Source organism: Arachis duranensis, chromosome 1, assembly GCF_000817695.3.
Source record: "Arachis duranensis cultivar V14167 chromosome 1, aradu.V14167.gnm2.J7QH, whole genome shotgun sequence".
Lineage (NCBI taxonomy): Eukaryota > Viridiplantae > Streptophyta > Magnoliopsida > Fabales > Fabaceae > Arachis > Arachis duranensis.
In genome coordinates this window covers 93,332,475-93,349,487 of record NC_029772.3, presented here as the reverse complement: position 1 = coordinate 93,349,487, position 17,013 = coordinate 93,332,475, and the positions used below count along the sequence as shown (strand labels likewise).

General features: G+C 32.9%; 2 protein-coding genes and 1 long non-coding RNA gene across 27 annotated transcripts in view; 2 read left to right on the top strand and 1 right to left on the bottom strand.

Annotated features, from left to right (window-relative positions):
- Positions 1–17,013, top strand: part of LOC107462038 (chromatin-remodeling ATPase INO80) — a 65,970-nt gene that overhangs the window by 2,757 nt on the left and 46,200 nt on the right. The window lies entirely within an intron of this gene.
- LOC107462048 (uncharacterized) lies at positions 8–1,153 on the top strand. The gene is made up of 3 exons (XR_001586710.3): positions 8–225; positions 322–358; positions 541–1,153. It is a non-coding gene; the product is annotated as an uncharacterized LOC107462048 (long non-coding RNA).
- LOC107462053 (uncharacterized) overlaps positions 2,031–17,013 on the bottom strand; it is an 87,896-nt gene continuing 72,913 nt past the window's right edge. Inside the window, exons 1-2 of one of the 4 annotated variants that reach the window (XM_052254848.1) lie at positions 10,849–11,309; positions 2,031–3,415 (exon numbers count right to left, since the gene is read on the bottom strand). In XM_052254848.1, the coding sequence (XP_052110808.1) occupies positions 2,134–3,415; positions 10,849–10,889 (1,323 nt within the window). In that variant the 5' untranslated portion in view covers positions 10,890–11,309 and the 3' untranslated portion in view covers positions 2,031–2,133. Of the gene's footprint in view, positions 3,416–9,224; positions 9,349–10,848; positions 11,310–17,013 lie in introns of those variants that run through there. The other 3 variants (XM_052254855.1, XM_052254851.1, XM_052254853.1) reach the window with 3 other exon arrangements.

Below are 17,013 nucleotides of genomic sequence, written 5' to 3'. Positions count from 1 at the left end.
CAGGTATTCTCACACTCATTAAGTAGAAAGGAGAGAGTTGTTACTAGTTGCATGACAACATTAAGAAAACAGATAATCTCAAATGAAAAGAACTCTCATATCTAAATTTTTTAGTAGCAAAGACAACATGTGCTCTTCTGTTTTTTGACTCGTTAGTTCTTGTTTACAGGTCTCATCAGTAAATATATACTAGTTGGTAAATGATACGGTTGATGACATCATTTGGTAGGTTCTGTTATTATTTCTGCAGTCTTTCGCTGCTTGGTATAGCATTGACTTAACATTTATTATGCATTGATGATCTAAATTTTTACGACTTAGGGATGTGGTGCAATTCAAACCGGATAATTTGGGGTAGGTACATTTCTACATCTTCTTGAACTATCATATGTAATGCAAAATGTACATACTGCTTAGTTTCAAGGTTTCTATTCTGGTCTATATTTATATTTTGTCAAGATCTATACTCAAGCAGAATTTGAGAGTTACTTTTTGATGTTTTTGAGAAACCATTCTAAATTTTAGTTATTGAAAAATCAGGTGTTAGATGGCCATGAGAACACCTTAGCTGTGTCAAATAATCAGCCATTGAGTATCCCTGCAAAGCATACTACTATTGGGCATAGGCCTTCAAAGCAGAGAACTCTTGACCAGTTTGTCAGAAGATGTGATAACGTGGATAGGTCGGAAGTGGGAACATCAGCCTGACCGGAAACGGCCCTCTCGGTCATGACTTGTGAGATATGCAAAATCGATTTCCATTTTTACAGATACATGGCCAGTGGCAAGTGAATAGGAACTTAAATGTTGATGTCTACATGCAGAAGTTTCCCTGTAGTATTAACCAGATGTGCTTACATGGGGAATTCACCTGTGATGACACAAATGCCGTTTTGAAGCTGAAATCCATTGTACAACAAATAATAGATTGAGTAGAACTGGCTACACTAAACTATGTTACTTGTACTGGAGATAATGGTTTGAATATGTGAAATATGTATTGGAAGAAAATGTTGATAAAGTCACCCATTAGATTTTAGGTTTCCACTTCTTGTTCTTAACTTTTTGCTCCCCTATGTTTTGTTTTAGTTTGGGGCTCTGTACAGAGTATGACATTATCATATATGAATGAGACTTGTAAATTTCTTTACTCCATATGCATGTATCATTATATTTTGTAGAAATAATCATCTCTTGAAAGAATAGACTCATAGAACCCCTTTATAGCACTTCAGTTAAAACTGACCACCACACATTGGCTTATTTTGTTTAGGAACATGACCTATTCTGATAATGTTACTTTTCTCCCTAAATTCATACAGAATGACATTATAAAAATAACATCATTCTTTAATCATTTAGAAACTTGATTTGAATTTTTGTAACCCAGACTGAAGATTATTTTTCCCTTCATCATCATTCTTATTATTTTCTTATTTTCTTAATCTAATCAATAAGAGAAAGTATAGGGAGTCAATGGCCTAAGCGTACAATGTGTACAATAGAGGTTTAGAGAGTATTAGAGATATAATTATTAGTGTTACCTTTTTCTATTAGCTGAAACTTTTGGGATGAGTGGTATCATGACATGGTATTAGAGCTTGAGATCCGAAAGGTCAAGAGTTTGATCCTTGGTGAATCCCAAAATCAGGTTAAACTTTTGGGATAAGTGACTGAGATGTTTATTATCCCTAGTACTCGGATGGAAACCATATAGGTGATGTTCATTTTTAACTCAATAGTCCATTGTACACATTGTATAAATAGTCCATTGGCTCCCTAGCAGGACTCAATCAATGAAGTAATCAATCGATAATATTATAAATATGACTCAAATAAAAAATTTAAACTAAATTTTTCAAACAAGAACCATTCTAACTTTATGTGAAACTTCAAAATGTTTCTTTTGACATAATATGTGCGGGCTATTAGTTGTAAAAAGCAGTGAGTTGATCATTTAATATGATCAACAGCAATAATGCAAATATCTCAAAAAGTTTTGTATGAGCTAAAGAGAATATAGACACAACTCAAGCAATATCATATTCATATAGAGATTAATATTTAATTCATTGTTCATTCATAATCCTATTGAAAACGACTAAGGATGATAATAAGCCACAAGAAATGTTACTAAAACGGAGTTGTCCTGTGCTGAAATCTTCCTCCCTTAGTAGGTGGCCAAACAAACGCATGGCGGATATAATTAGTAAGCCCACAGTTCTCCATGGTGAAGACACTCTTCCTATGGACAGTCACTTGTAAGAAATCTTGCTCCATGGGAGGAGCCCCACTGTCAAGTTGCAATGCTGCAACGTCCTTCAACATGGACAGTGTGAAAACTGAGATGCATTGCTTGGATGAATCCGGTTCAAAATGCAACAGCTCTGCAGAGTGTATTGCACACAGCTTCCCGTTGCCAAGGTCAACAAAATTGAATCTGCCCGGTTCTTCCATTGGAGGTTGAATACCCTCAAAACCCACATCAAGGTATTGGTATAATGCGACTAGGCCTTTCTGGTGGTTAACGAGAATGGCAAAGACCTTGTCCAAAGGTGCATGAGGAGGTTTCTTCACATACTCATGTGTAAGGCAAACGGTGTAGTTGCTGCTGCCAAGACCCGGAAGGGACACAGAAATGTGTGGGGAATAAGTAACACGACAGTGGTCATCACCGCTAATGAGCCTACCCTGTAGGAAGTTCGAAAGATTGTTATCAGCGGCAGACTTATCCATCCAAGTCTCTTTTATGGGGTCGAAGCGGGCCAAACAAGAGTCACTCTCAGTGGACGATAAAAAAAAGAGGTTGTTGTCGAGGACGAACATGGTATTGTCGACACGTGGCTCGCTAATGATGGCCCCAGGAGCCATTAAGGGTTTCCAAACTCTAGAACCAGAACAAAGAACGTAAAATCTAGATTCATGTCTGACCCGTCGCCTCACTTTTATATAGAAGTAAACATCGCCTGAGCCTGGCGTGTTTGCGATGTATGATTCGTCAAAAGGAAAGGGTGCATCATCCAGTGATCCCGTACGCGCAAATCTTCCCTCCTCAAATTTGATTTCGAAGATTGGCCAGGGGACCAGATTCGCCATGGAAATGGATTTGCTTCTGTGAATTTCAGGCGGCAGGCTGGACGGCGCCATATAGACCTTGGAGTCGAACTCGAAGGGACACATATCATGACCTGGAAGATCCAAAAACATCTCGAACGGTGGTGGAGGCAAACAAGTCCAATCTTTGACATCAACTTCTTCCTTTAAATTGCTCAGTTTGATCACCATCAACTTTCCATACGTCATAAGGCAAAGGCACGCTTCCTTCGCCATTTCAACCTGCTCAGTTTTTCGTCTTTTTGACTCAGCAGCATCCAATTCCGCCATCACTCTCTCCGATCGAACGAGATCGGTGGTGCTGCGGCAGCAAAAAGCTAGGAATAATTTAAAAAATAAAAAATAAAAAATATTTAAAAACATTTAAAAATTTTAATATTTATTTAACTTTAGAACGTATAAAATTTATAAATTTGAGTTAAATAATATATTAAAAAAATTATGTGTAACAAAATAAAAATAAATATTTATAACCGTTAATTATAAATTAATTATTTATAAGCATTATTAAGTTTATTTATTTATTTTTTAATAGTATTTAATTTGAAACAAAACATTTGTTATCTTCATACATAATTTTAATAGATAAAAAATATTTTATTTTTTTAATTTTATATTCAATTTTTAAAATTATTTTTAATTTTATTTTTTTCTCAATATTATTAATTTATATTGTCTTTTTTTGCTTTTCTGTTTTCTTCTTTTATTTTTTTTATTTGATTACAATTAATTATTATTATTATAGTAATTTTTAATATTTTCTATTATTTTGATTTATGATTTTTTATTCGGTCAACTTTTATGAATTATTAAAATTTTACTTAAAATATTTTTTTTATGTGTCTTTTAAGACTTTAAATTTGTACTTTTTAGTATGTTGTTGAACGATATATTGTATGTAATTTTTACATCAATTTTTAATGAAATTAAATTATAAATCAAGTTATTTTATGTGTACTTTTTAAAATTCTAAAAATCGGACTTGATTGACCGATTAATTGGATTAATCGAAAACTTAAAATACTAAAATTATATGAACTTGAAAAACATTCTTGTACTAGTATTTCTCTCCAATTGTTCCCCAAAAGATATTACTGGAATTGCTGAAGTAAAAATTAACTTAAAATTCTATTAAATAAACAACAATACTATTATATGTCAAGATAACATTGTTCTTAATTTATTAATTTTTTTTTTTGGTTCAAATTTACTTTATATGTTGGGATTAGTCTAAATAAAAAATTTAGGTGGTATGGACATTGGACAAGTAACAATTGGTTTGCAGATCTTAAAATTTATCAAAAATATTTATGTTGAGAGACTCAACATTTACACATACACTACATAAATACTTAATATAATCCTTAAGATCTAGATTTCCCCATTTTAATCTTTCAGATAGAGCTCTGAGCACTTAAAGTGGTCCTTAGACATATTTCTAGTGATGAGTCATCACTGGAGCGCTAACGTGGCAAAACGGCTATCTGAACTGGTCAATTTCCAATTTGTACCCACGTTGATCCTTCCCTTTATATCTAACCCTAAATCCCCAAATTTTCGTAAACTTCATCTCATCTTCTTCTCCATCGCTCTCTATCTAACTTTAGAAGCTCTTTAGCAGCATGTGGTTAAATCCACATTCCGGTGGGATCTGCAAGCATAAAGCATAGTCCCTTAAGATATCACAAATTTTCCATTTAACCCTTCTATTTATCCTATATTCCATGCCAACTAATCCAAGAACTAAACAGAAACAACAATACTTTTTGAGGGACTAATCCGAATCTGCATTGCAAAAATAAATGTTCCATAAACAACATATTTGTAATAGATTTGAGCTCATTTTCCAAATAATGCCATTATTCTTTTTTGGCGTGCAAGATCCAAATCTGTTTGCAATGGAATCAGAAAATATTTATGACATGAAAGGGTAAAGAACATCCAATTCAGCAGGGCCTCAAACACACATGACACGTCTAATGTTGGCTTGTAACCACACTCAATCGGTCTACCACTTCAAAATACATTCATTTGCAAGCCAACTTTTAAAATTAATTGCAGCTAATCAGAACGGGGTAGAAATTTCAGCACAAGAGAACCTCTTCAATTTCTGATCTTTCTTTCAAGGGAAAATGAAATGATTTTTCAAGATTAAGTCGCCGGTAACTGAATCAGGCAATCGTGATTTGAACACACGTGCTATTTCTTTTTTTTCAATGAAAACAAACCTCTTCTTGAAGAAATAACTATAGCTCCAATGACTTCAGCTTAAAAAAGCCCTCACATAAATTTCAGCTTACCAACCTAAGAAAAACAAGTTAATTAGAAAAACTGTGTTAGGTCTAAACAGGGTGAACATTACATTAATAAAAGAATAGATTTTTAACCGTAGTTGTTGCTGGCAGCTTCTTTTTCAACGGTTGCTTCTCACCCATGGATGCTCCAACACACTTCAAAGTGATACCTGCATATCCCTATATCAAGTTGTAAAATATCGCAAGTTTAGGATTTTTCAATTTATTTATTTATTTCAGAAAAGGATCGAATGCACAATAACTCAATCAGACTACATCCATGTGATGGTAAATTTTTTGTTTATAAATAAATTTTAGCCTCAAGGGTCAGTCTTGGGGTTATGGTAAATTATGAATTCATAATCTGACTACATCCATGTGATGTAAAGAAAGCAGTTCCAGAGGAGTATACACAAAAAAAAAAATGTGTTTACAAGATGCAAGAGACATAATAACTCAATCAGACATGAAAGACATGCTCAAAAAATACTCGGTACATAGTTTTTACTTTTTAGAGAAATCTTGCAGTGTGATCAAATGGTTCAATTTCTAATGTTTATTCAACTGCTCTCCATAGTTTAACGAGAATAATGAACCAAAAACAAAATGTACCAGTACTCTGCTTATATTGTTTCCAATAAGATGTAGCTCTTCAATAGCTGTCAATGATTGTCTAAGTCATTCAACCTGCCCAGTTAAACATCAAACATTTAGTGGCTCCTAACAAACATGATGGGAATTTAAGCAGCAAATATAAGTTGGGGAAAGATATAGAAAGGAACATGGGGCGAAATCGAGCTTGTCTTTATTCTTGGGGCGCTAGGACGGCGAATGGCAGCACGAAGGCCGTTGGATGTGGAGGGTTGGGCATTGGGGTGGATGTAGGTTTGGAGAGTGTAGAGGAAGAGAATTGGGAGCCTGAAGAATGCGATAAAGAACGCGAGGAAGAGGGAGAGCCAAGGGTGCATGAGTAGGGCTTTGTACAATAACACCAACTATGAGGGACCAATGTGGGTATAAATTGAAAATGAGCCAGCTCAGCTCCAGCCTGGCAAAACGACGCCACGTCAGCGCTCCGGTGATGACTCATCACCAAAAATATGCCCAAGGACCACTTTGAGTGCTCGGAGCTCTATCTGGAGGACTACAATAGAGAAATCGGGATCTTGAAGATTACATTGAGTATTTGCACGAATCTCAGGGACTACTATGGATATTTACTCAAAAACAAACCGTAATATTATGTTTGTTCGTTTATAAGTATACAATCATGATTCTATATTTTCAAACATAAATTTAAGCATAGTAATTATTAGTCTTTGTTTGCTACATTACTTGACCCAACCCATTTATTCAAGGGAAGTATAATTCTACTTTAATTTTATACAACAAATACGACCAAAAAAATAATTAAAAGGAGCATACAATAGAGACCTTAGCTAAGAAAATATGCATCCTATAAACAATGTCATCTCATCTCATGCATGGTACCACTTGTCTTTATCCAATTATGATTTGTGAAACTTACTTGCAAAGTTTGCTCATGGAATAAGAAACAATTATATTGCGGAAAAAAGAGGAACCATCCGAACTTAAAACACAAGAGATAAATCCACCACGACAATTAAAAAATATCTATCACAATTCAATTTTTCTTTGCTCGTATCAAGTAATTTTGTATAATTTATTTCTGTAAATGACAATCAAAAGAGTTGTTTGCAATATTTTAATGTTCATATCCAAATTAAGGAACATGACATGTTATAATTGACTTCCAATATTGTGCTCTACACAACTTTCTGTAACATGAGAAATATTAAAAGTATATATGTATTTGTATATAAGTTATAAACAGAATCATACTTGTTGCTATATTGGCGCCCCTTCTTTTTGGGACGCTCTTGGAGCAGATCTTATCACCTTAACACGAAATGAAGCCTGCAAAATTTGAAGCATGGATAATGTAACCAAAATCAAGTGTGGATGAGCATATTATTAGCTCAATGGTTCAGTGTACATTATACAAAATTGACTATTAAAATCAACGGAAAATTACAAAACTTAGATTTAACTACACAAAAACCCTAGTGGGAAATCAAAAACACAATTGCAAACCTTAACCAAATAATTACATACCGAAAATGGAGAATCTAACAGAAAACCGAAAAACAATCTCTCTTCATGGAGACGAAAATCATTCTTATTATTTTCTTAATCTAATGAATAAAGCAATCAATCGATAATATTATAAATGACTCAAATCAAATTTTTAAACTAAATTTTTCAAACAAGAATCATTCTAACTTTATGTGAAACTTCAAAATGTTTCTTTTGACATAATATGTGCGGGCTATTAGTTGAATTAATTATTTAAAATGCATCATGTATTTTGAAATAGAAAGCAGTGAGTTGATCATTTAATATGACCAGCAGCAATAATGCAAATATCTCAAAATGCACAGATAATTTTGTACGAGTTGAAGAGAATATAGACACAACTCAAAGCAAGATCATATTCCTGAAAGACATTAATATTTAATTCATTGTTCATTCATAATCCTATTGAAAACGACTAAGGATGATAATAAGCCACAAGAAATGTTACTAAAATGGAGTTGTCCTTTGATGAAATCTTCCTCCCTTAGTGGGTGGCCAAACAAACGCATGGCGCATACAATTAGTAATCCCACGGTTCTCCATGGTGAAGACACTCTTCCTATGGACAGTAACTTGTAAGAAATCTCGCTCCATGGGAGGAGCCCCACTGTCAAGTTGCAATGCTGCAAAGTCCTTCAACACGGACAGTGTGAAAATGGAGAAGCAATGCGCGGATGAATAGGGATCGGAATCCAATAACTGCGAGCATATTGCACACAGCTTCCCGTTGCCAAGGTCAACAAAATTGAATCTGCCGGGTCCTTCCATCGGTGGTAGAATACCCTCAAAAGCCACATCAAGGTATTGATATAATGCGACTAGGCCATTCTGGTGGTTAACGAGAATGGCAAAGACCTTGTCCAAAGGTGCATGAGGAGGTTTCTTCACATACTCATGTGTAAGGCAAACGGTGTAGTTGCTGCTTCCAAGACCGGGAAGGGACACAGAAATGTGTGGGGAAAAAGTAATACGACATTGCTCACTGCGGCTAATGAGTCTACCCGTTATGAAGTTCGAAAGATTGTTATCAGCGGCAGACATATCCATCCAAGTCTCTTTGATGGGGTCGAAGCGGGCCAAATAGGAGTCTCTCTCCAACTCCCTGGACGATGAAAAAAAGAGGTTGTTGTCGAGGACGAACATGGTATTCTCGACAAGTGGCTTGCTAATGATGGCGGCCCCAGGAGCCATCAAGGGTTTCCAAGCTCTAGAACCAGAACAAAGAACGTAAAATCTAGATTCATGTCTGACCCGTCGCCTCACTTTTATATAGAAGTAAACATCGCCTGAGCCTGGCGTGTTTGCGATGTATGATTTGTAAAAAGGAAAGGGTGCACCCTCCAGCGTAGGGTCAATTCTGCCCTCCTCAATTTTGATTTCGTAGATTGGCCAGGGGACCACATTCCCCATGGAAACGGCTTTGGCTCTGCCAATTTCAGACGGCAGGCTCAAATCGTCGGTCTGCGCCATATAGATCTTGGAGTCGATCTCGAAGGGACACATATCATGATCTGGAAGATCCAAACACATCTCGAACGGTGGTGGAGGCAAACAAGTCCAATCTTTGACATCAGCTTCTTCCTTTAAATTGCTCAGTTTGATCACGATCAACTTTTTATATGTCACAAGGCAAAGGCACGCTTCCTTCGCCATTTCAACCTGCTCAGTTTTTCGTCTTTTTGACTCAGCAGCATCCGATTCCGCCATCTCTCTCCGATCGAACGAGATCGGTGGTGCTGCGGCAGCAAAAAGCTAGGATTAGGGTAAAGCACTGGAAAGTTAAAAGGAGAAAGAAAGATGGGCCTCTTGACGAGTTATTAGTATTTGTTGGGAAAAACTTTTAAGAAAAAAATCTTTTTTCGAACTATCAACAAAGATCTGAAAAATTAAAAGTAATTTTATGTTTGAAAATTTTTTTCAAAAAAGATCTTTTTATTTATCAATTATGTTTGGATATAATAATATAAAAATACTTTTTTGTTTATTTATTACATGAAAAATATATTTTTTTAAAGAAAAAATATCTTTTAAAAAAAGATATAAATTACAGCTTCTCAAAAAAGATATTTTTTAATTTTTTTTAGTGTTTTTACTTTTAGTGCATGTTTGGACGCTATTATTTTAAAAAAGATCTTTTTTTATTTTTTAACGTGTTTGGCAAATTTCTAGTAGTAAAAGTAAAAGTACTAGTAAAATAAAAAAAAAGATCTTTTTTGAGAAGCTGTAATTTACATTTTTTTTAAAAGATCTTTTTTCTTTAAAAAAAGATGTTTTTTATGTAATAAATAAATAAAAAAGTACTTTTATATTGTTATACCCAAACATAATTGATTGATAAAAAGACTTTTTTACATGAGATATCCAAACATAAAATTACTTTTACTTCTTTATAAGATCTTTTAAAAAAAGATAACTCAAAAAAAGATCTTTTCTTAAAAGCTCACCCAAACAAGGCTTTACTATTAGAAATTTGCCAAACACGCTAAAATAAAATTTTTTTTTTTAACAAAATAATAACGCCCAAATAATCACTAAATCCAAAATATGATTAGTAAACTTCAAATGAATAGAAATAAGTAATACATGAAGAATCAAAATTTGATAGCCTTTGAAAGTAAAATTTTTTTAATGCCATTGTTCCAAGTTCTTTAATAAGATTAAAGAACACATACCTATATTCCATTCTTGATACAAAAAGGGTAGTTAAATAAATATGAATACATGACTTGAACTTTAAAGTATAAGATAAACTAACAAAGTAGAAACAATTTTCTAACACTTCATACTACAACAGTAGATGGCTTTATACACTTTTTTTTTTTTTGCATAGCAGTGATTCCTAAATTAGATTATTTATCGCAAAAAAGAGATATATTCTCTAAAATATTGATTACAATGCAAAATTATACATAGTAATAAAAATAAAGTTATGGTATAAAAGAAGAACCCCAACTCAAATTCTCGCGTCTTTTTTCTTTCTTTTATTATGAAACCAATATTTAATCAGTTTATAAAATTGATCCTTAAATAAAGCATATTTCTTAACCCATTCAAAACTTGATAACATAGGCAATCATCAATATCTTCACCAGTAGAAAAATTTTAACTATCTAAAAATTTAGAAACCTCTAAAGCCTAACAAATATCCAATTTCTAAAAAACAGATTAATATCCAGATTGAAATACAAATAAAGTTCTCTGACAACTTTAAATTAATCATTTAACACCTATATAAAATTCATTAAAATTCAATCTTGCATAATTAAAATGATTGTGTCTTCACCCATAACTATAATGTTTAACGTAGATGATATCATGTAGCATGGACTTGCCCTTCACGTCCCATTTGGAGTAGTGAAAGCTGAAAGCTGCATAACTGGGCACTTAATTGTTAATTTGTTTTGGCCTTAATGGCAAATTAATAACATAGAAGATGGTTATTATTGTTTCATTGAGACATTGAGCTTCACATTGACTAACTGCAAGACATGTGAATGATTTAATAGCAGGAAAGCGATAGTGAGATAGAAGGCCTTGATGATGCCGAGGATGAACATGAAAATGATTTAGAAGCGCCAGTAAAACCTGAAACTGTTGTTAAGAAGCCTCGTGAACCTTCGTTGTCTACCAAGGAAACTGAAGAGCAACTTTTAAAGAAGGAATTGAAGAAAAAAGAGCTTGAGGAGCTTGAAGCTGTTTTAGCAGAGCTAGGATTGCAAAAAGAACCCGGAAGCCAGGCTGACTCCCATGATAATATGATGTTTTTGATCTTGTGAAAGGAAAAAAGAAAAAAGATATTATAATTATCTTATTTCTTTCAAGGAGGTATCTATCCTTTCAGAATTTGTTATTGATTTAACCATGTTGGCTACAAGAATGCTATTTAAATATCTAAAGTATTAAGTTGAGACCTAAACTTGCTCATGCAAACATTTGCCAATACATTTGCAAGCCCTGCTAAGATGACTGATTATATAGAAATTTCTTACTTGGAATCTTTTACCTGTCCTGTAAAATTCAAGTGCTGAGAAGAAGGTCGAGGATCGCAATGGTGAGTTAGAAAAGAAGGAGAATGCCACCAGTGAAAACAAAAATGCAAAGAAGAAGAAGGACAAATCTTCAAAGGAGCAGAAAGAATCGCAAGACCTGCCTGATTCTGTGGTTAATGGAAAGGCAACTATGGAAACTGCTGGAACGGGGAAGGCAGAGGACCCACCTGTAACTGACGTGAAAGAGTGGCATAAGAAAGTTGCATCTGTGAAGAAGAAAAAATCAAGGAGATGGATGCTGCTGCTAGGAGTGCAAGGCTTGCCGTGGCAAAGAGAAAAGATAAGGCGACTCACTACAATCAGCAGCCTGTGCGGTAAACAGGCTGGCAAGTGGCAAAGTACTTGTATCTTGTCTTTGTTTATCCTTTTGTTTTGCCCTTTATATTTTCAGTCTTTCCATTATCACATATGGGCATATGCTCTTTGTTCATTTGCAAATGCAAAATAAACATCGATACCGGCTTTACATAAATTGACTATGAGCAAATTTATAATTTTACATGAGGGAAAATAGGAGTATATGAATCTTTTACTCTGGTACTCTATGTGTACTTATCAAAGTTTTAAAGCAAGAAGGTATAATGCATTTTTCTGTCCCATTTGTTTCATTGTATGCGCATCTCCGAGAAAATTCTTGATGATGTTCATCTGATGTATCAGATGCCGTTCGCCAATACATCAACGCATTTTTTGAATTGGGGTTGCCTATAATTCGCTTCGGTCTCTCGGAATTTAAGAGAATTAGTAGCATGGTGCAATGTGAGCGTATCATTCTTGTCAAATCAAACTTCTTTTAAGATCCAGTGACGTTGATATGGAGTTGAAATGAATGGGCAAGATGTGATACTTATAGCAAGTAAAGTACCAAATACTACAACCTTATCTAACCTATTAATTGGTTGAAGACATACTTATAGTAAGTAAAGTACAAAATACTACAATTTCTTAAATTTTATTTTGTTTTAATTTTATTTCTAAAGTTTTTAATTTGTATCAAGTATATCTCTAGTAAATTTTTGGAAAGTTTAGAACTAATTAGTAATAATGCATAACAATTATGTCTGATTCTTCTTTTGTGATTCAACTATGACTGATTTGCTTATGTTAAAGGTTGTTCTTCTCAAATTATTGTTAAATTAGTTTAAAAGTTTTTGAAAAATTAGTCACCGCTCACCTGAAGTATATATGATGCAAATTGAAAACTTTTAGAATGAAACTAAAATAAAATAAAACTTAGAGATATATTTTAAATTTTTAACAAATTTTAAGGACAAAAAATATATTTTATCCTTGTTTAAAATACATCGTGTATTTTAAAATAGAAAGTACTAAATTGTTCATTTATAAATTAGCATGAATAAAAGTATCAAAATATAAACTTTTATTTTCTTAGTCAATTAATTGAGTTCAAATATTGAATTAAAAAAAATAAAAACTATGATGTGAATTGAACAAAACAAATAGTATCAAAATACAATGGTACAATATGTAGAAAATAAATTGAATACTAAAGATCATATTGATAGCACCAAAATGACTTAAAATTAACATAAGATGTTCAATAACACGACGCAGTAAAATATTGAATCTTTCTAAAAAACCATTACACATTCAATGAATTGAATAATTATCTCATATATAAAACAAAATATAAAAATCTAAAAAAGAACACTGAAATGTCTTCACTCTAACTCCAAAATTTCTAATTAAATGATATGATAAAACAAAAAACTTATTTCATGAAGATTTGAGTTCAGATTCACAAATTTTAATAGAAAAGAGAATAAGTGAAAAATTATATATATAATGTAGCGAAGTTAAGTAGAACAAGTGCAAAAATTTGAAAGAGAATAAACAGTGGCATTTACGTATAAAAAGAAGACGACAAATCTGATAAAACAACACATAAATTTCTAAAGAATAACAACGAAATGTCTTCACTTTAACACCAAAATTTTCAACTTAATGATGTGATGGTACTAAAAATTTATTTCATGAAGAAATGAGTTGCATATTTACAAATTTTAATAGAAAAAAAATAAGTGAAAAATAAGTAGATAACGCAGCGACATTAAACTTAACAAGTTCAAAAATTCGAAAGAGAATGAAAAATGTCATTTACGTATAAAAAAAGTCAACGATGACGATGACAATGACGTGACGATGATGGAGGAGGAGGAGGAGGAGGAGGAGGATGAAAGCAAAGAAGAAATTAAATGAAAAAAGAAGACGGAGGTAGAGGAGGTGGTAATGACAACGACAATAAGAAAAGAGAAAGATTAGGAAAAAGAAGGAGGAGGACAATAAGAAGAAGAAGTAGCAAAAGGGGAATGGATCCTCTCAATTGTTGAAAAAAATTGAGGGAGTAAAGTGTGATCCATAACCCTTCAATACACTCTCTCTCATGTTTTCTCGTGGTCCGACTTATAACAATTAATGGTGAGAGATCACATTTTACTCCCTCAATTGTTAAAAAAAATTTGAGAGGATCCATTTCCTTCATGTGTAAGTGAGATGAAGAAGAACCACGATGAAAAAAAGTGCATTCACTGTATGTGGCGCGTGATGTGAAAAACGATTATAACAACTCAGTTGAACTTGGGTATATAATTCACTTGGAATTGATTGTAGGGCATTATTATTTAGTATATATACTCTTATGAATTTAATTTTGATGCACTATTATTATAAAACAGTTTTACACGTGCATCTAATGACGTAATGTCACATCATGAAAAATAACTACTATTTTCATTGATCGCATGAATGGTCATCCAAAAAAACGGGTGTGATTGCACGACTGTATAAAATATTTTACCCTATCAGTGCGTCAAAATTAAACCTATACTCTTATATTTCTATGTCAAAAGTAAAAAAATATGGTATAACATTGAGTATTATACTGAGCTAAATTAAATTATTGTACGTGTTAAGTTGAGCAAAATTATCTTATTTAACTTAATATTTATAATATCTAAATAAAAAAATCTAATTTTATGTATATAATATTTATAATTATATATTTATTACATTTAATATTATATATTTGTTTAAATGATAATTAATAAATATAAATAAAAGCCAAAGGGAACAAGTCATGACTATCTTTAATTCCCAATTTTAGCACTAAATATTTTCGTATATAATTAAAAATGCATAGGATAAACTAGTACAAAGGAAGAAAAATGTAAGATAAGTGAATGATCTCGTAAAAGCATAAAATGAACAAATTTCATTTTGCATCTTACTAAATTTTTGAATAAGACTTTTTAATTAAGAGCTCTTGCTTAAATACATTTATGTAGAAAAAAGTACAAACTTTTTAAATTATGAATAAATGCTTTTTAAAGACAAATAATATAATAGATATAAACAAGTTACACACATTTTAAAAAATGCTTAGTTAAAAAGATATTTTTATTAGAATTAACTTAATTATAAAATAGTATGGAACATTACTCTCCTTTCTTTCTTTTTTTTCTTTTTAATTTAGTTGAAAAAAATTGGTAATTATATTAGTTCCAATGTTTAATATAAAATTTTGGTTTTGGAATATGTGATTCTAAGTAAATTATAGCACTTGTTAACATAAACAACTGTCATAGTAATAGTATACTATGAACAGATTAAAAAGCTCATACTTATGGCTATTTTTTTTGTTATAAATTGAAGAATTGTGTAATCCATTGTTATGGATTGATTGCGTGTTTTTTTTTATAGATTTCGATCTTTTTTTTTTGTTGAAAGTGCAAATTAAAGGGTCGATTTTTGGGTGAGAAGAAAACGGAGACTTTGATTTTGGATTTGAAGAATTAAAATTTTGAGCTATCACAAATTGGAGTCTTTGAATTGTGTGTTAGGTGAACTTTTTTTATTTTGCACAAATTCGGTGAATTGGTTTTGTATTAAAAAAAATTTGAAAATCCAAATTGGTGAGTAGATTTTGTGAATTAAAAAAAATAAATTAGAAAAACTCAAATTTAAATTTCCGATTTCTTCTCTAACCCTTCTTTCACACTCGGAAATTACACACAAAGCTCCAATAATAGTGAAAAATACCACTATCGAGTCAATATGAAAATTAAAAAGCACATACTTATATGAGACATGTCTTTTTTTTATATTGATTGGTGAATGTAATAAATAAATAAATAAATAAATAAATAAATTGAAGACAAATTGTAAGGACAAAGAATGACAATTTATTTTTATGATTTGAATTATTAGATGTAAAACGAAATCAAACTATTCATATCAATACATTACACTCATCTTAATGAATGACCGACTCTGGTGCGATAAGGTAGACGTTGGAGGAGCTCTCTCTGTTAATCTCTTGTGATGCTACAAAACATAATTATCATTCAACCCAATCAGTTTTACCGAAAACTCAATCACCTGGTCACTTGGCCAGGTTGAGCCGTACCGTCTAAACATCGGATCTGGTAAAAAGCAATTTAACCCGTCCAGTTTTTATCAAAACCAGTGACATGACTTGGACCGGGTCATGCTTAATGTTTGTTTTTTAAATTTCAAAAACGTCGTTTTTCTTCATTAAAACCCTTATGCCCAAAACGTGTACTTCCTCTCATCACTATCTCACTAAAACTCGAGTTCTCTCATTTCTCTCACTATGGCTCACTAGCTCTCGCACTCAAGGTTGTCGTTAGTCATTACCGTCTTGCATTCAATCGCACACGTGCACCTTTCCGCACTTGTCATCACCGGTGGCAAAAGCAGCAGGTCCTAAGATTGATTGTTGTTGTTGCTCTCTCTCTTGTTACCGTCTCTCACTCAATCACACTCCCTCCTTTCGCTCATAGTCGCTAGCGACAGAAGCAGCAATTTTTGGGGCTGGTCGTCGTTGTCGTCTCCTTGCTTCGAGTCTTACTGTCAACTTCCTTCACGCAACCAAAAGCCGGTCCCCAATTTGGTGAGTTTCAACAAAATTTTCTGTTCTTTCATTTTCAGTTTTATTACATTACTACACTTTGATTTTGTTGTTGAAAATATCACTGAACTAGTATTTTTGTTCCTGAAAATCATCACTGGTATGAATTTGTTACTGATTGAACCTTGAATAATTTGTTGCTTAAAAGATCATGGTTCTAGAAATCGGGCCAGACTGACCAGTCGAATGGGTCCAACCACAAACCGAACGCATTTGCAGTTGGACTCAAAACCAAGCATGACCTGTTGAATCGGCCGGTTGGACATAACCAAAACCCAGCTAGTTTTCCTAGAAGTAGAAAAAGAATAGCACATCGCATGACTTCCCTCGCATGACTTCCCCTTCTGTTCACTCAAATTCAAAGAAGGAAACCCTAATTCCCTAAAAGAAATCAAAGAAAGAAACCTTGAAACCCTAGCTTCTCGAACACCACCGCAAGGACTGTCGC